Genomic DNA, 25,039 nt, shown 5'->3' with positions numbered 1-25,039 from the left:
TGAACTGTAATATACTCACTACCTCATCAGTATGCACCCTACAAAAAGAAAAATAAGTTGTGTCTTTCCTTCACTCGCTTCCAAAACAAATGCCAGATCAAGATCTTCACAACACAAGGTGGTGGTACTCATGGGAAATGCAGTCTTCATTCCAGGAAACTCTCCCACTTCTGTTCCTTGTAGTTACTTTACTGTTAAGCATCTCTGTGTGGCCCCCTTACCCACAGGTGTGCCCCCTGGTCCCAGTGGAGGCCGTGCTCCTACTGGAGTCACTACCATTGCAGTCGGGGTTCCCATCGGCATGGGTCTCATTGCCACCCCTCTCTGTCGAATCTCTGCACACAGGAGAGTAATTCATCACAGAATCTGTTATTTTGCAGATACAAAAACTGAATTGGTCTATCCTTTAAACATAGTATTCATTCGTTCCGCTGTGTGTGGATTTGTGTTGTACCTTGGCCCGGCCTCGGAGTCATCTGAGGACGCACTGGAGTTGATTCCAACTCCTACAACAAAACAGCAAACAAAACCAACAAAAGTCAAATAAAACAAAGACAAAATAAAAGCTAAAACTAATCAAACGCAGATGAAGCAACAAAAAAAACAACGGCACTCACAGCTTTCTTCTTAGCTTCAGGATCGAAGCGTTCCAGGATGAGTTTGGCATTTTTGTATGTTTCTGTCTCCATCACTTCCTCCAGCTGGAAACACAAAACAGGGAAACTTCTGTTCAAACATGCTGACTGAATTGCGGCCCTCTGGTTAAAACACAAGGCGAACCAGGGATAGACTGGGCCAAAATGATTTATCGCAAAGCAGCAAAACCTAAATCTTGAAGAGGGACACTACATAGGAAAGAACAGACCAAAAGGTAGCTGTTTTCTAGGCTTGTTGAAATGAGCCATCAGTAAATGAAACTAAATCACGTGTTAGGAGGCAGCTGCAGTGAATGAGCACAGAAACACAAGAGAAGAGTCACACTCCCTCACACCATCACATCAAAACTCTCTTTAAACACGTCAGTGGAAGACGCATAAATGAAACGTGAACGATGAAGAATAGAACACTTACAATCTTTTTCTTGGCAGCCTTTAAATCTTCTAGTTTATCATCTGAAAAAGAAAAGGAATTGACAGTTCAGTCAGTTCACTTCATTTTTCATCATCTTTGTTTCCATCCACTGAAATAGACTTTGTCAAATGTATCCGGAAGCGGTGTATACTTAGCATATTATTAAGATACTGAGTTAGTATTATTTCAGTATTATTAAGCTATATTTGTTGATATACGAGTCTTCACAGGTGTTTGCTTCCATAGGGCAGACTATGAAATCAACACAGTTTCATGTTACTATTCCATGTCTGAGATGGCAGAAGAGTTTACTACTGTAAATATGGATGATTGTTGAGTATGACGACAACAACAACACAACAATAACAGTCCTAGAATCAACAAAAGCCTGAAGACGATATGTCTAAGCTGGATGGAGAGAGACCAATAGACAACTTACTGTTTCTCTCAGTGCGTTTGGAAAAGAGGAAGATCAACAACTTCCTGATGAACCACACCCTGATGACAAGAAAGAGAAAGAAAAGCCCAGTGTTTTGATCAACAAAAGGAAAAAACTCAGTCTTCCCTAAACACAACAGTCAACAAAACAGGTTTTTCCTAAAATTGTGAATCACTACAACCACGAGAAGTCCTTGAGCGTACAGTCATAAATGTTTAGCAGCAATATTTGGCTGATTGGCCCAATAACATGCAATATTAACTGCGCACGCACGCACGCGCACGCACGCGCACACACACACACACACACACACACACACACACACACACACACACACACACACACACACACACACACACACAAATCGTGTCTGTACTTTACGCAGGGTTTCGAAGGACATTGTAAAACATTAGCACTCACAGGACAGGGTACATGAAGAAAGGCAGACCCATGGCTAGTCTCTGCAACCATTGTTCAGGTAGGTAGAGACAGTACACAATCAGAGAGGTCAGCAGGTACAGGACTGACGAGTAGAGAAGCAACCGGCCGACCCACAGCTGCAGACAGACACACACAAACACGTGGGTGAGGCAAAAGCAACCACAATTCAAGAATATCACTGCACATCCTGCGTGTTTTACCTTTTGCAGGCGCTGGTTTTTGGCTCTAAACTCCTCCAACTCTTTTATCTCCTACAAGGGAAAAGAGGAGGTTAAAGGTTATTGAAACAATGCAAAGACTCTCAAATGACCACATGTTAAGTTTAGAGTTCGCCAACTGTTACGTTTCCAGGAAAGCCAGTAACTCTTCCAGGATGGTACGACTAAATGCCACATCCCATATGACACAGAGTTAATGAAATGCACTGGTAAAACATGGAAATCCTGCCCCGTGTTTAATATGATCATCCAATTATTCAATAATCCATCTTTTGAGACAGGCCTAAATTGGTTGAGTTGTATATTTTCAGAAGAAAAACTAGAATGCAAACTGTTACTCAGAAAGACATGCCATACATATCCTGTGTTGGAAGAGTACATACAATCTGATATTTAGTCAGTACCTTGTCGAGGCTCTCCAGCTGCTCAACTGTGGTTGCCTTTGTCTGAAAAGAGGATAAAGCTCAGAAAATTATCATCAGGTTCATGAGAACAATGAACACTGGGCTTCTCAGTGTCACTCACAGCCAACGGATTGATTGGTCTGTCAGTAAACAATCAACCCTGATGCTGCAAACATGCTTGCATGTGGCTTAAAGGATGTCAGTTTGTGCTTCACTGAATTATTTCAGCTCCATGTGAGTAAAAGCAAATGTGAGGCGCTAAAAATAGTATGTCTAAAAATATGAACTCCATCTAGCTCAGGTGCAGGGTTCAGTGTGTCAGTGGCTAACACACACAAACTGCCTCAAATACTGTTATCGCACAAGTAGAATACAAGAAAAACCTCATATGAATCAGTGTTCACAGACTTGGGAGGTAACATAATTCAGTTATCAAAATTATTTTGAAAAATATATTGAAATAGGTCACCTCACCTCTTTTCAAAGGTATTTTGTGTCACTACAATCTAAAAATCAGGCATTTCCTTTACATACACACAGCAACAAAACTTTAGTGAAGTGCATTCGATTTTAAGACTTTGAAAATGCTGATAAGACCAAACACTGAATAAAACCGAAACGTATAAATGCTACCATTTGTCTTATCTATTTCTCGCTCCACTCACCTTCCATCGGGATATCAGGGCCCCCATATCTGTAAATTAGAGTTGTCTTCTCTTTGATTTCTTTGGTTCACTATGGAAGAAAAAGCTCAGTTAAACAACAAGCTTCAGGTAAACACAACACATGCTCCTTCCTGTTAGGCACACAATGTATGCTGCTGATATGTTAAACACCACATTTAAGCCCTGCTATGGCATTTACACAGCACTTACATCATTATAGGATTTAGCAAGCTGCCTATAGAATAAATGCACACAATGGCTGCCATTGTTATTGTGCCTTTACTCAGAAAATCTCTGCTTATGGATCCTTGTATAACTTAAAGTATACAACGCACATAGGGCTGACAAATACCACACTCCAAGGTCGGTCCTTTGCTGAAAATCGTCTGTGCCGCAGTTTATACTGAACAGCATGAAGCATATTCAACACTGATAACTGTCACTAAGCTTCGTATGAACAGCTTGTTTTATGACTCTGAATAAAGGTCAGCATGTCGTAGGAAGCTATGACGACATCATGGACTGCTTTACCTTTTGCACAGATATGACCTATAAGAACTTAACTCCTTTTTTACACATGATGTAAGTCCACATGTGGCTGCTGTTATGGTATCACAGCTGTCACTCCAGTGGTGCATTTTAGAGATAAGACAATGTGAAGCCAGCAAGAAATGTGCAGCGTTTTCAATAATATGAGTTTGCCAATATGCAGAGAGAGACAGCAGCATACACCCGGACAGCATACAAAGAACTGAACTGTCTGAAGCTGAAGTGGTCCCCAGACACAAATGCTAACAACGTTGCGACGTTAACTGACTTTCCTTTCAGTCCTCCCACCTCTAACTTACAGCTGTTACAAGGCGAATACGTTATTTCCCCTATTTATCACTGTCCTTTCGAATGACACATATAAACAGTCTTGTAATTTCACGGTTCCAGCTAAAGGAGTTAAAGCTAACGTTAGCTGCTCCATCAAAACACTGGACGCTTGCTAGCAAGCAACAATGACGTCATATAACCAGGCATCATGGCCGTGTAGTTGCCTTCGCCGTAACTATAACGTTACATATATCCTCACAGACCACATCACAACTTAAACAAAGTTAAGTCTAGACTGTGTTAGCTTAACTGCTGTACCCAGCTAACCGGACGTTAGCTAACGTTACTGCATCAGTAAGTTAGGCTGTTGAGCTGCCGACGTTACAGGAGACCCAGAGCAACGCGCTCGTTACACTCCATAGTCTCCATCAGGCATTTCATTAATACTTACGTCACGCGGCGTTTAATTTTGTCTATTAACCGTCATTTGCTCAAGTTAGCGGAGAAGCCACAGCACAGCAGACTTCTGCTGTTACCTGAACTGACATCCTAACTGCCAAGCGGCGGTTTACGCGGCGTGTAACGTTTCAGACGCACACCGGATGACGTCACCCGCCAGCAGCGGTTGATTTGTTTCCCGGAGTGCTTTGCGTTGTAGCGTTTTGAATTTTTATTTTATTTTATTTTATTTTTTTACATTTTCGTCACGTTGGGAGTGATTAAGGACTAAAGCGAAGGACTGCATTCAAAAACAATTTGACAAATGTCTTCAGTAACGGCTAAATGATTTGTTAAAAAAAGTAAAAACAAACAAACAAAAACATGTTTATTTACTGATTGGACTTGTTGAGTCAAGTCGCCATATTTCCCTAAACATCACAGCCCTAAACTGTCCCCAAACACTGGACCCACCCACACACACACACACACACACACACACACACACAGTTTTATTTTACCTTTTGGCCTTTTACAACAGGCTACAATATAAATACACATCATTTTGCTTGCTTTTTTTTATACCTGTGATTAACCAAAAGCAAAACACAATGAGTAAAGTAATTAAAGGTCAGTTATGAATGATGACATACAATAACATAAAGCCAGTCAACAAATAAGAAAAGATAAAAAAAAAAAAGAACCCCCACAAGTTCAATACAACGTCATACTTTTGTGCAGTAACTTTAAGGTGTAAGTCAACTTTTCACCACGAGGTGTCGCAAGTTCGTTATTTCACGTAGGCTTTCACTAATCAATAATGCAGCATTCAAGTGAGCTGAGTGGGGCAGTGAACAATATATGTTTATTGGACTGTAACTAAGCGGTGATGATATCATGTCTTTAATTAAAAATAATGGTAATCTTGCCACCGTGCATGTCACCGTGTGTTTTTATTCTAATACAAACACCTGGAATATCAGCACTGTGATAATTTCCTTTCCAGCTGAACAGCTTCAGACAGTAGTACAGTACTCTGATAGTACTGCGCTCTCTTCCTCTCTGCAGGTAACAACAGATGGTGAGGCACTTTGCAGCATTTTCACACCACATGGTACTGTACCTGAATATGTTTTCCATAACAGAACCTCACATTTACTACATCCGTGAATCATTTCAGAGATTTCAGAGATTTCCTTGAATGTCACACACCGACAAACTGAGGTCCAGCTCAGCAACTCAAACACACACGTATGTTCCCATAGTGTTTCCACTGTTATGACATTGTATAAAACGCTGTGAAGCCGCGGAATCTGTCTAATATCCAGCAGCATTTTCTCCCAGATGAGCTGTTTCAGATTAGGCTGCAGCGTGCAGAGATTTGGCCTTCAGCTTGAATGCTTACAGCTTCCTCTGGAGTCTGAAGAGTTATAGGCCCAATAAAACTCTCCCTCTCTCCGTACCCTCCCTCTTTCTCCCTCACACATCACTAACTCACGCGCACGCGCGCACAAACACGCACACACAATCACAAACACCGACGTGCGTGCACACACACGATATGTTGTTTATGAATATTACAGCTGATGAATAATCCTGATGCCGATGTTATTTCCGTTTCATTAACCCCTTAATAAATTAAACACCGAATAAAAAAACGGCGGGGACTTTTTTTTTTCCTCGTGCACACACAGGCCCACACAGTGTGTGTGTGTGTGTGTGTGTGTGTGTGTGTGTGTGTGTGTGTGTGTGTGTGTGTGTGTGTGTGTGTGTGTGTGCGCGCGCGCGCGTGTAGTTGGACTAATGGATGTTGCAGTCCACAGCATCATGTGAGCGCGCATGGTGTGTCTGACTAAAACACAACAAAACAAAATGTGCACATAAATAAGTGTTATTTTACCTTTTTGCCAATGAAACGAACAGATTTTTAACGAAAGATGTTTCAATCTTTCACTTCTTTTAGTGAGCCTTCCCTGACAACTCAGATTTAATTTCTGATTAGCATTTTGCATCGCGTTCAGACTCAGTATCTGCGTAAAATACATAAAACACAATACACACACTGTAATTCCAGCATGTTTTGTTCTGCAGTGAGGCTAAAGTAAAGGTAAAATTTGAGTTGATCCATTAAAACTGCGACACAATCTAAGAAATACGAGATAAAATTAGCAAAAAATTGCATAGCCTCTTCGTTGTGGTCTATCCGCTGTTTGTGTCATTTTTCCTTGCAGTCCGACTTTCTCTTAATTAAGCATATTTAACATGCATGCATCCTATTAAAGCCGTTGTACGATTTGTTTTACTGAAATGATTTTGAGAGCCATACTGATATGGCGTTCCGCATTGGTCTTTCAGTGTGAAAGGCCTCCCGCATGCCACCATTTGCACCTCTTTTGTTGCCTGAACATTGCGGGTGGATGGCACATGATTCAAAGACTCTTAAGTTTTGGGGGGTTAGACCGTTTATTGGACTTGGCAGTCAGTGTGTGTCTGTCCAAACAGGAGACACCTGCCCTCGGACGGATGCCGACGCACAGCCCGTGAAGTTGGTTTCATCTGCTGGTGCTCGGCCCTCCATCCAGCTAAGGTAAGCCTCCACTCTGCTGAATTCGACTGAAAGAGATTTATTTCGCAATTAGTGATTCACAGTGTGGTTGTGTTTCATTATATAAATCCTTTTCTTCGTTGACTTTCTTTAGCTTGTGTCGGCAATGTTCCATTTTCAGTGATTTTTCCTTCCAAACGCGCTGCAGGGCGACATTATTTCATTTACTTCTCCTAATGAAAGATTGATGTTTCATTAGTTTCTTTGAATGATAGATTAAAATTATAGCATACTTTCTGATCTGCACTTAACTTAAGTGAATGTGATCATTTAATGCACAAAATGTCTCAGGCTATAACACAGAAAAGGATGAATCGTTTACTTTTAATGAACAAAAACAAAACTGAGGACGACAAACTATTGAACTTATTATAATAACTATTAATGGCCTGTAATATAGATTATATAGTTATAGAAGCAAGAAAATAATCATAGACTTAATATCTGTCAGACCTATTTATTCTAACTCTGCACATGACCTCTTTATCAGTGCGCAGTGACTGTGGTGGATGATAATTTAATAAAGAATGTGGTTTTTAATAAATGAATCGGATAAAAATGAATTTCATGACAAGAAATCTCTCACTTAACTGCTATTACGACAACTAATAATAATAATAATAATAATAATAATAATAATAATAATAATAATAATAATAATAATAATAATGATAAAAGGGAAGTTATTCTTAAAATGTTCTGGATTGCTCCAGGCCTCGAGAGTCCTGTTTAATTTCATTTATTTTTCAAACAGAGGACGTTCATCCCTCAACTGTTCCGACGTCTCACGTGGTACCAGCCTGAAGCAGGACCACTTGCACCTGCAAGCCAACCATCGATTTAGATCCAATACAAAAATACACCAGCAGTGCAGAAATCAGCCTATGTGATTTTGCTTCAGACTCTGAGCTTCAAACAGTCTTTGTGTTAGAGTTGCGTCGGTCACACTAACGTTGTGTAACCCAACACGCAAACACAAAGCCGGCATTGCGTTTACTTAAACTGTTTAAAACCTGTTTATTCAAACATACATATCCTGACATAACCTGCAACCAACACACACAGGCAAAGCGCACATAACACAATGATCCCTAACATAAACAGCAATCACATCATGTTTACTGGAGACAATCACGTGTGTGCTGGAATGTTAAATATCAGAGAAACAGCCATGTGCTCCAGTAATTAAGCATATAGATGAATGTGTGGTTATAACATGGGAAACAGGAGAGAGAGTTGTAGAAATGGGCTTCAGCAGATGACCTTCCACTAGGACAATGTCCTGATGTGTTTCAGTCAGAGGTCCTGGTGCTGAGCATTAAATAGCCAAAGCCTTTTAATTAGACATAAATATTTATTATGCAATAAATGGAAAAATCCCAATACACCACTAAGGTATTTATATGGCTCTAGGCCTAAGGGGTTCTGCTGTAGCCTGTCAAAGCTCCTTTAAGGACCTCCATCTGTCTATGATATGTGATGGCCTAAATATAGAACATTTTAGGTCTACATCTGGTTTGTTCATTGAGTTCAGTTTGGTTGCAGCGGCTCTGCGTTCAGTCTGTTGGTGTAAAGACCTGGTGGCACTGTAGTTCTGTGAGTATCTATGTGGCCCTCTAAAAGATGTCGCTATATTTACTATTGTTTGGTCTGAGAAGGAGCTATTAACATCAGTGTATTGAGAGAAAAAAGGCCAATCATAGTCAGTCACTGTTGGATACATCAGCCCATCAGGCACCTGCTAAGGCACCCAAGGTCGTATGGAAACTAAACATCAGCAGACATACATGCAACACGCTGGTTAGCAAACAGGAAGTATTTGTGTTTTTCACTGCAGACTCTTCATAGTTGGAAAAACAGGTGTTTAGGTGTTAACGATGGCCCTGTTCTCCAGTGTCCCACCAGTGTGACAGAGCCAGCAACAGCAGGACCATGAGACTGAGGCAGCTGAACGAAATCCAGCCACCATTTTATTATTTCCACCTGTAATTTTCTTCTGTGAAAAAGGCCTCTTGGTCTGCAGGAGAACGTCAGTTATTTATACTGTACAACTTAACATGCACACCAACATACATGCAGACAGTTTGTATTATATTTCGTGGCACTGGCATACACTGGTCCTGTTACATTTAAAAGCCAGTCCAGGCCATGATTTACGCCTCCTCCATGCTGAAGGCCTCTCCTGTCCTCAGTGACTCTGGCAGAAAGGTTGTCGGCCACTAAGCTAACCTTCTGGTGCCGTTCCCTCAGCCTCTGTCTGTTGTCCCTGTTCTCATTCTGTGTTTCAATATGTCATGAAAATCCATCATCAGCTCAGGATTTTGCAACCGAATGCATCTCTCCAACCCTAAAAGTAGTTGTTTTTTTTTCCTTTTATCTAATTAGTTTACACCATGTTGGTGGATTTTTGCATTATGATATGGTTTATTTTTAATCTTCCTCTTCATAGACACAACAACCCCTGTGTGGAAGAACCACATAAGTCTGATAAATAAAAATATATCAAGGAAGATGTCATCAGTGTACCCCGTTTGCTAGATTATCAATCACCTGGAGAAACAGTGGTATGTAGCTGCCCAGCAAGAACAGAAAAGAAAAGAAATTTGCTCTCAACATCTGGAGTGGCTTTTCAGTGCAAGTCAAAAATATCCAGAAGTCTTATGATCTGCACACATGCACGGATAATCAATATGCAGCGAAAGGAATGTTTTTCTTTGTGCTGGAAAAACAGATTTTTATTATAAGATCCATACAACACCTGTGTAAATTTAAATTTCACCTCCTGCCAATTTATTTTACACAGTGAGTGCCAGAAAGGCTTTATCACAGTACTGTGTGTGTGTGTGTGTGTGTGTGTGTGTGTGTGTGTGTGTGTGTGTGTGTGTGTGTGTGTGTGTGTGTGTGTGGGGCTGGCCTAGCCCAGGTTTGACATGGCCTGACAGAAAAACTTGCAGTACTGTAGGTTGAGTTAATTGTACTCAGCAGACACAGTTTGGGCAGACTCAAGGTCAAAGACAGTTTGTCTTCAGGACACTGAGGCGCTTTCATTGAGGTCTTTGGGGTAAAGAAGAGATGTGGCTTATTATTAATATACTTATGTATATGGGATCTTAGGTCATTTTGCAGGGCTAGATTTATATGTAGTTTATAGTAATTACTAGTCTTTGGACTGAAGGGTAAAAACTAATTTGCTGTTTCCATGTAGAAATAAAGGGGGGAGGCATCTCACCCTGTTTAGGACCATTTCTAGGTTTTATTAGATTAACGACCAAACCACTCTGTTCAAGTTTAAAGTATTTTCATCCATGTCCATGTATTTATCAAGCTGCACCTATCCGTCAAAGTCTGACTTTGGCTCCATCACTTGGCCGTTTTTGACGGAGAGCGGCACAGCTCTGCAGGACCACAACACCGCTGCAGCGAGGCGACAGTCGGACGGCCGGTACATCCGCTGTGAGCCGCGACAGCAGCGTCCTCCTCCGTGGAAATGGACCCTCTACCATGCGAGCCGGCCCGCCGCCTCTCCGCCGCCATCCTGCTTCAGCTTACCGGGTAATGCTGTTTACCACGAGTACCAACGCTCCCCGCCGGACGACCGCTTTCTGTGCGGCACCTCTGGTCCTTTACACGCACACGCGCTTGCCGGAGCCCCGCGGAGTTTCCCCGGCAGACACGCGGCCTTCAGCCCAGACTCTCAGCTCCTCTTCCCGGTAGGTCGGAACAGACTCCTGCCGCCGGATTTCGACCAGTGTTTGAAGTGTGCAGAAGTGGACCCGAAAGCGGGGAGGACACATGGGAGCCAGCAGGAGAAAGAGACGAATCGGGCCGAGTGGACGAGCTGTCATAGCGGGGAGAGCAGCGAGGCGAGGGCGGGGTCAGAGTCACCGCAGGCTAGGAGAGACAACGAGGAAGATGCGCCGTCATCCAGCGGCTGTGGAGGAGACCACCGCCATGCACAGAGTAAGTTCATTTCAGTTAGATCATGGAGATAAATTGTTGAAGTCACCAGAGATCTGTAGGCCCACAGTTGATAAGTGATATCCTGTTTCCATATTCCGTAGAGTATGCAGGTATGATCATTTCTGCATGCTCCAGGGACTTTTCCATGGTGTGAAATGTGTGAAGAACAGGCCTCTCTGAACATCAGCTGACTGAACATTTTGGTTAAATGCTGCCGGTGGAGCCAGAATGGGCCCAATGAGCAGCCAAGAGTAGTCCTGTATAAACGTTTGTCTCGGCTAAAAACACACTCTCTCATTTATGAATTCGTTTACTTGCTGCACAGCCTGTTTCTCTGTGTTTATTCGGTGTAACATTATTAGACCAGATTTATTTCTTCAAAGTAAAGCGTATAGAGGACGAAACAGCGGAACCATTTACTAATGCAGGAGTAATATTGTGGGCTACTTTTCTTGTATGTGTCTGGCAGTTCGACATGAAGCGTGCAGAATCATTGTTTTGAGTTAAAAAATGAAAAGTTACTTTTCATATAAACAAATTTTCTTTTTACACAATAATATTAATTAATATTCCATTGATGTCTTTATTTGTTTGCTGTGCTGAAGTGCTGCTGGTTAGCAGCCACATGCTAATAAGCACACATGTTGGCCCTAAATGAGAAATGATATGGAACCTAATGTGATCACTTTGTTATGAGAGCATGAATTAGACTCACAGCTTGAAGGTCATGTCAGCTTCTTGAAGCTTCTGTTTTGACTCAGACCTTGACATTCACTTTAAATTAAAAATGAAAATTCATCTCCATTGAAATAAAGTCAGACTGATTCACATGGGTTTTATTTTTGTAAGTTACTTTAAACATTGTGGCTCAGCTCTGTTGGATGTTTGGAACAGATAGTCTGACCATCCTGATCTTCAACCCAACAATAAGGGGTGGCTTTTTTTTTTTTTCATTGCATTAGTGTTAAAAAAAATAGTAATATTATTCTATTACATTAGACACATGACCAGTTATATCTGGGTTATAAGTTTTTATAACAGTTATATGTTTTGTAATAACTCTTTCCTCTCAGCCTGTCTATCTATCTACAAAACAACTGTTTAATATCATGCTAAATCTTCTCCCTCTCTCCAGCAGAGCCCTGTCTCAGCAGAAAGAAGCGTTGTCCTTACTCCAAGCAGCAGATCAGAGAGCTGGAGAGAGAGTTTCTATTCAACATTTACATCAACAAGGACAGACGTGTGCAGCTGTCCCACCTTCTGCACCTCAGCGAACGGTGCGTCCGTGTTCAGGTCACTAAATGAAAGAGCTGTGAAACACAAGCTGCCGTCTGGGAGCACTTTCAAAGGGACAACTTTGCTCCATTTGGGGTTACATCAGGGTAAATTAGTGCTGTGATCGTTACTCCTCACCAGGTGTTATTCAGCCTAATCTTCAGGCTGCAGGGAAGCACTTCCATGAAATACTCCACACTCTGTAATGCAGATTAGCATGAATTTTTAATGGCAGTTTTATGACCATGAAAGGTGAGCCGACATGTTTTTGAATCTGGAGGGAGAAAGCACTGTTTGGCTTTAATAATCTAAGTTAGCAGTGAAAAACTTTATTAACAATTAGTTGATTATTTGATTTGTATATTTACAGAAATGTGAACAGCATTTATTTGAATAATTGCCTAATTGTTTGGTCATTCTGTGGTTCTGGCTTCTCCGCTGTGGGGATTCTAAGTTTCTTCTGTTTTATATCATTAGCGATTGAAGATCTTTAGATTTTGGACAACTGATCAGACTTTTTAAGATGTCGCCTTTGCCTCTAAGAAATCCTGACAGGCATTTTTCTCTCATTTATTGGTAATGATTGTTAGTTCAGATGAACGTTAACAATTAATGTTCGCTGGCAGTAGCTAATGAGATGTTCATGTGGCGTGGTGAGAAGATGTATCCCACAGTCCCCGTTACACTGTTCCACCCTCTGGGAATGCAATACACCTGTCTTTGAAAAATGTCGATGCAGTTACATTCACCGTGAATATTCTGTTTGAAGAAAAACTCATAACGTGAAACAGATCCATCTCAGCTAGAACGTATCACATGTTAAATGCGTGTTTCTATTCTGTCTTTTGCTGATCCAGACAGGTCAAAATCTGGTTCCAGAACAGAAGAATGAAAGAGAAGAAACTGAACAGAGAGAGACTGCAGTACTACGTACCACATTTTCCCATAGACTTGTGAGAGAGAAAGAAGAAAGTCCTTCTTTCAGTGTCCGCTCCATGGACGCAGGTTAATAGAGACGTGAATAAAAGGCGAAAACCATAAATAAATTCCTGCCATCAGAGGAGAACCCCAAGGCTCAGCTTTAGGCTCCCTGTTTTTTCAACAAACACACTCTGAACAGTCAAAATTAGCAACTTGTCTGTCTCTCATCAAGAAAACATTCAATGCTCATCTGAACCCAACTTTCTCTCTGAAGCTTACTGTCGGGAAATTACCCGCCTCTCTGCCTCAGGCCTTCGTGTCTAATCAGCAAGGAATGAGGACATACATTCTTCATGCTTTTCATCTAAAACAAAAGAAATAGGGAAACATCAAATACAGATGCAGCTCTTTGCTTGTCCGTGCAGCCTTGTGTTTTGGACTCCAAAGAGAATATTCGATGTTGATGTTGACTTGCACTGCTGGTAATCTAATTGTGTGTGTCTGTGTGTAAACGAGTGTTGTTGCGATCTTTTATAGCTGAACACAACAGAACACATCAATCCATTGCTGTTCATGTGACTTTGTTCATAAATGTCCTTCTTGCATAAGCTTAATTAGTAATGCACTTAAACTTCATAACATCAAATTTAATCATGTATTTAGCATTTGAATAGAGTCATTTTAGGCAAGCAAGGACAATCCAGATGAATTATTCTGATATTTGTGACATTTGATCTTTTGTTGTTACCATTATGTCTGTTGTTTTTTTTAGCTTAGTAGACTGACTGCATATGAAAGATATTAAATGTGATTAAATATGGTATATCCTCATCAATGAGTCCATTATTTCATTCTTATCTTCTAAGTGTGTCCTTATTGCAATAATACACAATTTGGATTTTAATATATTCATGTATTATACGTCAATCTCATACAATAATCCAATAAGAGGAACTGTTCATTGTTTTAAAGGGGCTTTGATGGAGGAGTGTGTCATCCTTCATTTGATAAAGTGGCTCTCAAACCTTTTCTGTCATGCCCTCCTTTGGAGGCCAAAAAGTTCATACTCCCACCCCCCAGCCCCCAATTTTTTTTTAAGTCTATTAACAATAATTGGGGAAGAAATTCCCCCCAAAAAGGATCCAAGGTGAATTTTAGTGAATTGAAGGTCAGCGTGACTTGTTTATTTTCCTAAGCTGAACATACGAATTTCTATTTCACTCTAAAAACTCCAAAACCTTCTTTCAGGGTTCAGGTTAAGTCTGAGTGTGAAATTCTAAATGTGAAGTTAACATTTAGGATTACTGCCTCTCAGTGGTGGCACAAACCAGTTTAAATGCTTTAAATATGTTTGATAAAATTTCTTTAAGATAAGAAAACATTTAAACAAACGACACAAATATAGCTCGTTTTAAATTCAAGTTGTTGGCGGGTCGTCTGAGGCCTTTCGCAGGCTGCTGTCAGGATGCTTTTATATAATAAGAAAATGAAATGAATGTCATGTGTGATCACTTCTGCAACAAAGAAATCCTCTGAGAGCATAATTAAATGAGCTCACACTTGATGATGCCCAAATCATCTCACAGCCACACTAGCTCAAAAGCAGGATATGAAGGACGTAATTGCAGCAACACGTCCCAAGAATATAAAAATAACAGCAGTGAGTGAAGAGCAGAAGTGTCAAAGTATGAAAGACAATAAGTAAATGTGATAAATAACTTCTCTGTCGTGTGTTCTGGCTTCTCTTCACTGAGTTCTGACCCAGACTTTGAACAACACGGCAGCAGACAGCAGAAACACACAGTGAGTCCAAGGCTGCAGCTGAACCTTGAACCGCAAACAGCACAACGTCACAACCACCCTTTCCTCCACCTAATGACTTTTATTGGGGCAATACAGACTGTCTGCTGTCTCTGTCTTTCTCTCACACTCTCACTCAGTCTGTGTGAGCGGGACTGTGCATGAGGGTGTGATTGTGTGTGATACAAAAAGCAGGAGATGAAAGGGGAGATCGTGTTCCTGGTTGGAACTAAAGGCATTCACCCTAATGACCCACAATAAACTCAACCACAAGACCCCGAGCCTGTTTTTTTACTGACAGACCTGTTTTAAACTGGTACATTTAGATTTTTTAATCATTGCTATAAGGTGTGCTGTTTTAATTTCATTTTTGTTAGTTTTACAGTTGTAAAGGAAAAAGACAATACAGTAACAGTAACTATGGAAAGTGGTCTTAGTAACAGAATAGAAGCAGTACTCGGGATCAGCAGCAGCAGCAGCAGCAGTAGTAGTAGTAGTAATAGTATTTGTAGCAGTAGCAGTTTTAGCAGAAGAGGCACATGAAGCTGCAGCAGCAGTGGTATTATTAGGAGAAAAAGTGACAATAGCAGTATTATATTACAGTTCTGGAAGTAGTTGTATGAAGAGTTGTAGCAGTAGTAATAGTAGCAGCAGCAGTAACAACAGTGGTTGTAGTAGTTGTAATAATTACAGTAAACGGTAAAAGTGCAACAGTAATATTATAAACACCTATTTAGTATTTTTAACCAGCATGCAAACATTTCATAAATGCTTTTTAACACACTGTGATTCAGTTGTATGCAGCTACAAGTTTTTATTAATGAACGTTAACAACCACAACTGCTGCAGCAGCCACTCATGGGGTGAAGCTGGTTTATAAAAATGAATGATGGTATGATAAAAATATAAATATGAGAAGTCAAATTTGTTGATTAATATAACACTATATCTATATGACAGCAGCAGAGTATAATATATATGCTTTGAGCTACATTTTAGTGTTTAAAGCATTTATTTTGTGTTTTTTACACTGCCACTAAAAGCTCGGGGACTTAAAGTGAGGTGTTACCTGTGAAAGTTATGCCAGCATCAGCAATGTAGCTGTGACAGTAACAGTCAGGGAAATAGAAAGTAATCGTAATATTAATACTTCACAAACACATTTTCTAAATGCTCATCTTTAGAGCAGATGCCAGCAGCTCATGGTCAGGCACTTTCCTCCCATTATTTCTCACAGTGTAAACTTATGTGTCAGCCTGCATGAGCTCTGGACAGCGAACGCACCTCCACCCCCACAGCACGTATGATGACACTGCCACCTAGAGGAGTATACTGCAATAACATCCGTCCGGCCTCAAGGGTTCGGCTTAATTAAATTATAAACGCAGATTCATGGGTTTCTTTCTTCTGTTACTGAGAACAGCTGACAGTTTATACTAACTTGATAATGAGCTGAATTAGGAGCATGTATTTAAGTGCTCTGCTCGCTGAAACTGGCCAGCCTTGGCAGCCTAAATATCGCTCTTATTACTCTTATTGTATGGACATTCTTAGGCACTGGTTGAGACTTCCACATGCAGGTGTTTTCAGGTAAACGACCAGAAAATCTGCTGTTAAAAGGTCCGATTTTATCCTTCATCCTGTTGGAATCAGCGCACTCAGCGTGTCTGGAATTCTATTTAATGAATGAACGACGTTCACAGGACCAGATCGTCCTGAACGCAGCCTGTGTCCTGATGGAGACACATTCGTGTCCTCAAGAAAGTGTGGGGATCTCTCCTGTTTTAACTCGCCCAGCCAGCAGATGGCGCTGAGAGTGCACCAGAAACAGCGATCAAGGTCTATGTTAGAGGGTTGTTAGAAAACTTGCAGAAATATACGGTTTGTATTTAAGCCACGCCCCGTCCTGCGCGTCATCCTCGTCTCAAGCCAATGAGATTCCACGTTATCACAAACATGGACAATGACAGTGAGTGGAGAAAGTCTTCAGAGTAATTGGCAGGACAAATCTGGTTTCTGAATCTTCGAGTCATCCCGTTAAAGAGCAAATACAACCGCCATCAGCACTGGTTCATCAGGCCAACTGACAGACAGATGTGTCTCCGAAATGTCAATTATTCATCTTTTTCAGATAATCCAGTGAGGATTTGAACGGTTAAATTAGTTTTAGGCGCACAAAATCCTTCAGTTTTTTGTTTTTTTTTTCTGAGAAATTCAAATGTAACAAATTGGAGATACATAGTGTTTACATAGACAGGTGTGAACAACAAGATGTCCAAAAACAAGAAAACAAACAAAACAAACAAAAACTTTTTAACAATGTAAAATCAATGCTAACGGTGCAAGCAGGAAATAGAACTGAATGTGTTATTCAATGAATTATTAAACGTTAGTGAGTCAATAAATAGATAAAAAAAAAGACAGTTTAAAAGATCTGATGACTGAATCAGAAAAGCACTGAAACAAATCCATCTCAGACAACATGCCGTGATTTTGGGTGGTGGCCTGCATGATGACTTCGTGCGCAAAGGAAAGTTCACGAGACGAGTTTGGTCTCAGTTTTCCAAGAAATGCACAATATTTTCACCGAAAGCTCAAGATCAAGGAAATCATTTGACAAAGAAAAGTCAAAGACCACAGTTTCTCCTGTTAATCTCAGTCCCGTTCCACTTTGCACTACACACACACACACACACACACACACACACACACACACACACACACACACACACACACACACACACACACACACACACACACACACACACACACACCAGACAAGCTTGTAAACGGCTCCCTGCTACTTTTTATTCAGCTTGTAAAACCATGTTTCAAGTCCACAGCTTTACAAACGTCCGTGCTGCATTCAGGCCCATCTGGCAGCAGCAGAGCACACCTACTATCACATTTCTGAGCACAAAAGAATGATTTGATTTATTTCCGATACTGGGTAAATACAGTCTAACCATGTGATCCACAGTGTAACCAATGGGCAGCCGAGAAGAAGGTAAGGGCAGGAAAAAATTACTACCATTTTAGGGGAGGATGTAAGCCACTATACCAGCCCATCTAACGTTTTACAGTCGCACTTAAGTGTCTTTTTATTGAAATAATAAAATAAACATGTCGCTAACGAATTATTATTCCATGATGGGGCTCCAGACTGAGGAGCCGTACGGTGCACATTTCATCCCGGGAGGCTTGCAGGGGTCGACGGCCGGCTGCGCAAAGCCAGCCCGGGGAGCGGAGGAAGAGGAGGGGACCCCCGGCTCCCACATTCCGGATTTTTCACATTTTTCCAACAAACAATCGAGCTTAAACGGCTTTTCTCCTTGGACCAACACCACCACTTCCTCTTCATCTTCTTCTCCGCAGCTGCAGTCCACCCCCGGCGCCTCCATCCCCGGCATTTTTCATCCACATCACCTCCTGAGCCACCACCACCCATACTACGGCCCACAGACGCAGACCCACGCCGAACACCTCGCATCCTCGGCCGCCTCCGAGGGCAGATTCGTCCGCTGCTGGGAGGGGTCGACTCCCACCTCGGAGACCTCTCTGGGACATGCCTCGTCCTCTTTCCCTGGATGTCTCCCCGCTCAGGGTGACCTCTCCGATCCCAGCCCGAGGTTCGAGGCGGTCAAACCCGAGAATTCACCCCCGTCCCGCGATAGCTCCGCGGATTCCAGCTTCGCCAGCCCGGCCGAGGTGGTCCTCGAGCGCCTGGGGACCGTGGAGGAGCTGGGGAGAAAGCCGGAGCCCAAAAAAGAAGAGGAGGAGAGAAAAACACAGCAACAGCCTGACCCTGGTAAAGACAGATATACCAAGCTCAGGGATGTTTATTAGCATGTGCATACACAGGGGTGTGTGTGTGTGTGTGTGTGTCTGTGTGTGTGTGTATGTGTGACAGAGAGGGAGAACGTGGCCTATGTAAGTAAGTATGTGTGACTTTTATAGCCCTATAAATGTCTTGTAAACGGTAAAATATAAAACTTTATTGTCCATTAAAATAATTAAGGTGCTATTGCTGTTATTTAGCAATTTGTCACAAGAGTTAAACGCAGGTAGGCTCGCGCTGCTCTTCTCTGACAGGATCAGTGCACACTAATGGGCTCTTTTTCTAGCAATTAATGCTCAAAAATGGCTCCATCCAATTTGTTGTGCAAGCATGTCCATCCAAGAACACCTTTATAAATTACAGGCCCTTCAGCTTGCACAGAAGTAGCTTCATAATGCAGCATGTGTACAAAATGCCACAAATAACCTTTATAATTATTTTAAATTAAAGGATTTTTAAACAGTCTGAACTACAATAAACAAAAAATGACAAGAGGAAGAAATAAAAGACAGGAAGTGTAACAAAACACATATGACAGAGCTTATAATAATAATAATAATAATAATAATAATAATAATAATAATAATATGCATTTTTTTCCTGCCATTACATTTAAACTTTGTGTAAATTTAGGCTTTTGGTTTATTATTATTACCATTTTTATTTCTGTCTCAGAAATGCGGTTTGAAATATGTTCAATAGCTGTGATTCATCTAAGAGTTCAACCTGTTATCATTGAAAGGAGTGAAAGAGATCTCTGGTCACCTGAAGTCCACTTCATCAGATAAATAATTCAGAAAGTGAAGCAAAGTGAGCAAAGATGTCCTCTGTGTGGCGTGAGTGTGTGATGACCAAGGCAGAGCCAAAAAAGTTGTTGATGTATTACCGGCTCTCTGTCTAATTAGAATTTCACAGCACTCTCTGACTGCTTGATGTTTTTAAAGTTGCCAAGGAAACATTTTATGTCAGTCAGTTTCACATATCAGGTCAATAATTCCAGAAATGAGGCTTTGTTCGGCTGTTTATGAGCAGAGCCTGCACTCACATAGAGACTCCTCATTGGATGCACTCTGCTCTATTTGTTGCTGGAAAAACATTTTCATCCTAAAAGACCTACAGCTACACGAGAAGTCATTTTCCACAATGTCACACTGTGTTAAATGATGAAAGGTAAAAGAGGACGCAGACAACCCTAACGCCAATAAAACCCAGGAGCTGTTTTAGTTTTGGTAAAATGAGCAAAATATGGTTAAAAAACAGAAGTGAACTTTATTTACGGGGCTGTGTTTGGAGCATGCACTGGTGTTTCTTTTTCTAATGAGCCAAAAGTTGCAGGCTCATAAAACGTGTTCCTGAGAATATTTTCTTTGATTTTTATGTCAGTCTTTGAACTCCTCACAGCACATAAACACACACACACACATAGGCAGGCACGCAGATGCACACCGGCCAGCAGAGTTAATACACTGGTGTGTGGTTAAAGCTAAACTCTATGCCACTCTGTCTCTTCTGCAGAAAATCCATCAGCTAGTTGGATCCATGCCAAGTCCACCCGGAAGAAAAGGTGTCCGTACACCAAACACCAGACCCTGGAGCTGGAGAAGGAGTTTCTCTACAACATGTACCTGACCAGGGACCGGCGCCTGGAGGTGGCAGGACTCTTAAATTTGACAGAGAGACAGGTCAAAATCTGGTTCCAGAACAGACGGATGAAGATGAAGAAGCTGATGACCCGGGACAGGAGGAGTATGAATGAATGATGCATTTGGAGAAGAGGCTGGGCTAGTTTTTTTTTTTTTTTTCCAGGATAAGTGTGGAGGAGGTGAGGTTACAGCTCATAAAAGAAACGCAGTGCTCCAAGATGCCCAACACCTTTCACCTCAGCCAGCACGATCAGCTGTTACCACTGAGGCTCCAACATGGCCGCCTCGGAAAGCTGCAGTGCAGGGGAGACCAGGATGTGTGTAACACTTTTTAGAAAAAATATTCCTACCAGTGTCCTTTGGCCTTTTCATGTTAGATCTTCTGAACTTCCATCTGCATGTTACCAAACGCAGACAGTCGACCTGTAGCTGTAAATACAGCAAAATGTTAACATTTACAAAGAGATCCATAAATTAAATCCAAAAAACATACGAGATGCTATCAAAGGCTTTGCTCGTCTCAAAACACATCTGTTTCTGATGAGGTTGTATAGCTCATATGTCCAAAACTGAAACTACTCGCCACATACTTGACATAAATTGTGCGTGCTTTCTGCCAAAACACAAACCGTGTTTTATGATTTAATGGTGAAACTATTGTCATCATTGAAACTGCTTTCGGTGTGCCAGACGAGGCAGCCATCAAAGATAAATCTCACCTTATGCCTGAACATCTGTCTGTTATGGCCTGAAAACCGTCGCAGAGTGTTTCTTTGAAATTAAAATAAAACGCTTAAGGAGAAACAAACAGAAGCCGGACACTCAGAAGAAACTCATTCCCTAAAGCAGACGAAATCAGAGACTCAGCGGTGAGTTCAGTCAGTTCATATTCTGTTTAAAATGCTGTGATTTTAAGTCCAGCTCACACAGGACATTATGTGGCTTCACATGTGAAACACTTGTACTTATGTGAACTCATCACATGTGCCGATATGTGATTTTTTTTAACACGTGAAAGTGTTTTTTCCACATGTGATTAATATGTGAGATGTGCTTCAAATGCAAAGGTGAATGTGCTCAAACCAGACTGAAGTTACAGTGAACGTCCTTTTAAACTGAAATATCAAACATTCTGCTGCTTCAGTGCAGAAATTAAGTGCAAGTTTTATCAAGATGGATGTTACAACATGGCTGAATATGCACACCACACCAAGCTGAGACGCTCTGTTTGCTGCCCATCTGATACCTTTGGTCACTTCTCACCACCACAGAGGAGGACAACCCGTGAACAGCTGAGAGTTTCAGTGTTAGGGAGGGCTGTTGGGCTTCTCTCCAGGGCTGAAACTACAGACGAATACATAGATCACAACAGTCAGACAGCCTGAGCAGAGTTGCAACATGCTGCCATGTGTGTCATGTCACACCCACACCTTCATCATAGATGTTAGCATTTGTTCTGGAGCAGAACAATTAACCAAGTTCACCAGATTTTAACGATAAATTAAAGCAAACCACTTAAAAAAACAATAAAAAAGGCAATATGAAAATACTTTTGGGTGTTTCACAGTGTTGTACTGATGTGAGTAATGCTGCCACAGAGGCCTACACACAGATCAGCACGGTTTTTTTATTATCCTGCTCTTGATTGAAGCAGTCCTCTGTGTTCCAGCCAAGCCCGGTCTCCCCTGACGTAACATTCAAAAGGAACTTTGAACATTTTCTTCCTCAAAACAGAACAAGCTTCCTCGTTTTGTTTTTCTAAACTGTGCATGTAGCCCGATGGGCGGATTTGTTGTCCTTGTTGTTGTTGCTGTTGTTGTCATTGTTACTATGTATATCTGTTGTTACTGTGGGCCTAATATGCAGATCCGGTCATGCCTATAATCCTCTACACTCACACCAGTCACGGCTAAGCTATGGTGTGACAGCAGGCTGATGGTTCTTTTTACCTCCTGTGAGAATAAAGGACTACACACAGAAACAACGCACAATATTCATGTTAGAACGGACGGTAATATCACGTTAAGACACTCCAGGATTATTAGAGGGGAATCAAAGATATTTTAGTGTTTTTTTGGTTATTTTCATGAGGATGAGGAGGACACATTCTCTCTGGGAGAAAAGCAAACACAACAGGCTATGTTAGCCTGGAGCGACGGCCTGTCCTGCCATTTAACTGGAGTCAAGATGTGATGAAATGAGGCTTTAATCTGCTCTTTTAGGCCAAATATGCTGCTCTTGAGCAATTTTTCCCCACTGAATAAAAGATGGATTACATCGTTGTTAACTGTGCAGTTTCCCTGTTGATTTTATTTTCCATTTCAGCCCATTGTTTGTGATTTTATGCGATTTACTGGTCAACTGGGCTCCATAGATTTTAGGATTTACTTAATATTTCCAATAATTCTAGTTGTGTAGGAGTCTTATCCATATTAGTACACTTGTGTGGCATTACTGGAAAATAATTTCAGACATAATAATAATACCAGACTACAGCAACTACTACCACTCTTCTTCTCATAATAATAATAATAATAATAATAATAATAATAATAATAATGTTTTTATATTTATTTTTTATTTTTATAAATATTTAATTTATGCAATCCTTATTTATTAAAGCTGTTTTATTTATCATTTTTGTATGAAATAGATAAACACACACAATACTCCTACACTACTGCACAAAATTACCGTGGTAAAAGTTTTCTTGTTCTCATAATATTTTCTAATTTATTATAAGAGTTAAACACTACAAAGCAGTTTCTCATGTTTGATGTGTCACTGGATTATAGCGCACCAACGCGATTTATGATGTTTTTCCATTAGGATTACATTATTCCAACGTCAAGGTGTTTCACTGCTCTCAGGTATGTAGCCTGAGTTTCAGTCCACAGAGAGACATTTCAGCCTCCTTGTTTTGTCAAAGTCAGTGCAGCGCCTCGTAGCTCCCCTCATTTATTGCGGCCATATAATCCGCTCTGCGCTCATCCTACTGCAGGGTCATAAAGCAACAGCATGCATTTGGAGAATAAACGTGACTTTCCTCACACTCAGGCCAGAGACGCACACACAGAGAGGCACCATAAAGTCATTTAGGCCAGACAGTCATCGGGACTATATGGTTTTATTGGACACCCTTTCCTGCCTTGGAGCCTCCGCCGTCCTTCGAAATGTTAAAGTCATTGTCTGCAGATGAAACCAGACAGCCTCATTTCTACAGACAGCGCGACCACAAAACACAGGAAATTTCACCACGCAGGGAATTAAAAGGCAAAACAAAAGCGTTAACGGCTGAGTGACGTTTGAGTCGTGATTTTAGGCTGCGGCACTTCAGCGAGGCCAACACAAAAAGCTGGACCGCAGCTCAAACGCACGAATCTAAACTGTTCACTGTGACGGAAATCAGACGTTTAACTCTATTTCTGTTCTTGCTATGAACAAGAAATGGTAGAAAACAACTGTATTAAAATGTCAGTGGTTTTTTACGCGCGCAGTCTGAGTTATATCCAAATATTGACTGCGCGCGAGCTTTATGTTAAGAATAATAAAAGCCAAGAAAGCTTGAAAATCTCATTTTCTTTTATCATTCCATAATAACAGAAAAAAAAGTTAAACTACACGGGGCAAGAAATATGCGGCAGGATGGAGGACAATAAAAGCAAAAAATAAGAAATTTACTTTTAAAGAAGAAAACGTTTAGAAATCGTCACGAGGAGCTCAGGCCTTGGACGTAGCTAACTGGTGCCATAAAATAAAATGAACCGAACAACCCCATTAACAGTCAGCAACAAAGGGAATACTTATTGTGATGCAGAAATTAAATTGGACTGCAAGTAATGTTCAAATTATCGCTCCCGATTAAATGTTGTTCCCAACACAAGCGTGCAGTCACATAAAATGAATCCACAGTGGCGCAGTGACGCAGACTGTAATGAATGAGGTGAGTTACGTGCAAAATGGTTATTTATAAGAAGGATTAGTGCCAGTATATATTCGTAGGAGGGAGTAGAGTCACATATGAATTCTTTAAGCGTCGTTTGAAATGAACGTGGAACCTCAACGTGGAATAAAAAGAAAAGTAGAAAAGAAATAAATCTATTTTATCAGTGGATGCCTCAGAGGTGAAGACATGCGAAGAAGCAAGTGGTTTTAAAGACTGACACAAATGAAAACACAACACTGATACTGGCTGTGATGCTTCCACTGTGCGTGTAGTTACTGACTCTGTCCGCTGGGTGGGGGTGTCGCGCCGCAGGGGAGGGTCGCAGTGGTTGTGTGGTGTAATGGTCAGCAGGCTGGACTCTGAATCCAACGGAGTTCAAATCTCAGTAGAAACTAAAAGTTAACAGACTGGAGAGTGACAGTGACGGACGGCAGTGCAGGAAGTACTCACATCCTTTACTGTAGTAAAAGTACCAGCACCACACTGTAAAGGTACTTTGAGGTTAGTGTGTAAGTACAGTCAGGAAAATAAAGTGTTGAAAGTGAAAGTGCACTGT

The 25,039-nt window shown here is 41.1% G+C and overlaps 3 protein-coding genes across 9 annotated transcripts in view; 2 read left to right on the top strand and 1 right to left on the bottom strand.

The window, feature by feature from the left end:
• The window catches only part of lnpk (lunapark, ER junction formation factor), a 51,602-nt gene that overhangs the window by 7,643 nt on the left and 18,920 nt on the right, over window positions 1-25,039 (bottom strand). For 2 of the 7 annotated variants that reach the window (XM_070977465.1, XM_070977471.1), the window contains exons 1-10: window positions 4,509-4,650; window positions 3,239-3,308; window positions 2,574-2,615; window positions 2,152-2,202; window positions 1,931-2,067; window positions 1,511-1,569; window positions 1,072-1,112; window positions 618-701; window positions 455-506; window positions 222-335 (exon numbers count right to left, since the gene is read on the bottom strand). In XM_070977465.1, the coding sequence (XP_070833566.1) occupies window positions 222-335; window positions 455-506; window positions 618-701; window positions 1,072-1,112; window positions 1,511-1,569; window positions 1,931-2,067; window positions 2,152-2,202; window positions 2,574-2,615; window positions 3,239-3,265 (607 nt within the window). In that variant the 5' untranslated portion in view covers window positions 3,266-3,308; window positions 4,509-4,650. Of the gene's footprint in view, window positions 1-221; window positions 336-454; window positions 507-617; window positions 702-1,071; window positions 1,113-1,510; window positions 1,570-1,930; window positions 2,068-2,151; window positions 2,203-2,573; window positions 2,616-3,238; window positions 3,309-4,086; window positions 4,309-4,508; window positions 4,662-25,039 lie in introns of those variants that run through there. The other 5 variants (XM_070977469.1, XM_070977468.1, XM_070977466.1 and 2 more) reach the window with 5 other exon arrangements.
• Window positions 10,412-13,292, top strand: LOC139341548 (homeobox protein Hox-D11b-like). The gene is made up of 3 exons (XM_070978106.1): window positions 10,412-11,060; window positions 12,196-12,337; window positions 13,193-13,292. The coding sequence occupies exons 1-3, from the start codon at window positions 10,412-10,414 to the stop codon at window positions 13,290-13,292; spliced, it is 891 nt and encodes a 296-aa protein (XP_070834207.1).
• LOC139341119 (homeobox protein Hox-D9b-like) lies at window positions 18,180-20,654 on the top strand. The gene is made up of 2 exons (XM_070977472.1): window positions 18,180-18,864; window positions 20,410-20,654. Exons 1-2 carry the CDS (start codon window positions 18,180-18,182, stop codon window positions 20,652-20,654), a joined length of 930 nt encoding a protein of 309 aa, XP_070833573.1.

This window comes from Chaetodon trifascialis, chromosome 13, assembly GCF_039877785.1.
Source record: "Chaetodon trifascialis isolate fChaTrf1 chromosome 13, fChaTrf1.hap1, whole genome shotgun sequence".
In the NCBI taxonomy this organism is placed as follows: Eukaryota; Metazoa; Chordata; class Actinopteri; order Chaetodontiformes; family Chaetodontidae; genus Chaetodon; species Chaetodon trifascialis.
The sequence above is the reverse complement of the archived record's forward strand: the minus strand, read 5'-3'. Positions and strand labels throughout refer to the sequence as shown.

What these genes read in the sequence shown, in the direction of transcription:
- LOC139341548 (XM_070978106.1), top strand. Translation starts at nt 10,412, where the DNA reads ATGTATTTATCAAGCTGCACCTATCCGTCAAAGTCTGACTTTGGCTCC. An exon ending in AGACCACCGCCATGCACAGA is followed by an intron (nt 11,061 to 12,195) that starts GTAAGTTCATTT and finishes CCCTCTCTCCAG; the next exon opens with CAGAGCCCTGTCTCAGCAGA. An exon ending in CTTCTGCACCTCAGCGAACG is followed by an intron (nt 12,338 to 13,192) that starts GTGCGTCCGTGT and finishes TTGCTGATCCAG; the next exon opens with ACAGGTCAAAATCTGGTTCC.
- LOC139341119 (XM_070977472.1), top strand. Translation starts at nt 18,180, where the DNA reads ATGTCGCTAACGAATTATTATTCCATGATGGGGCTCCAGACTGAGGAG. An exon ending in ACAGCAACAGCCTGACCCTG is followed by an intron (nt 18,865 to 20,409) that starts GTAAAGACAGAT and finishes TCTCTTCTGCAG; the next exon opens with AAAATCCATCAGCTAGTTGG.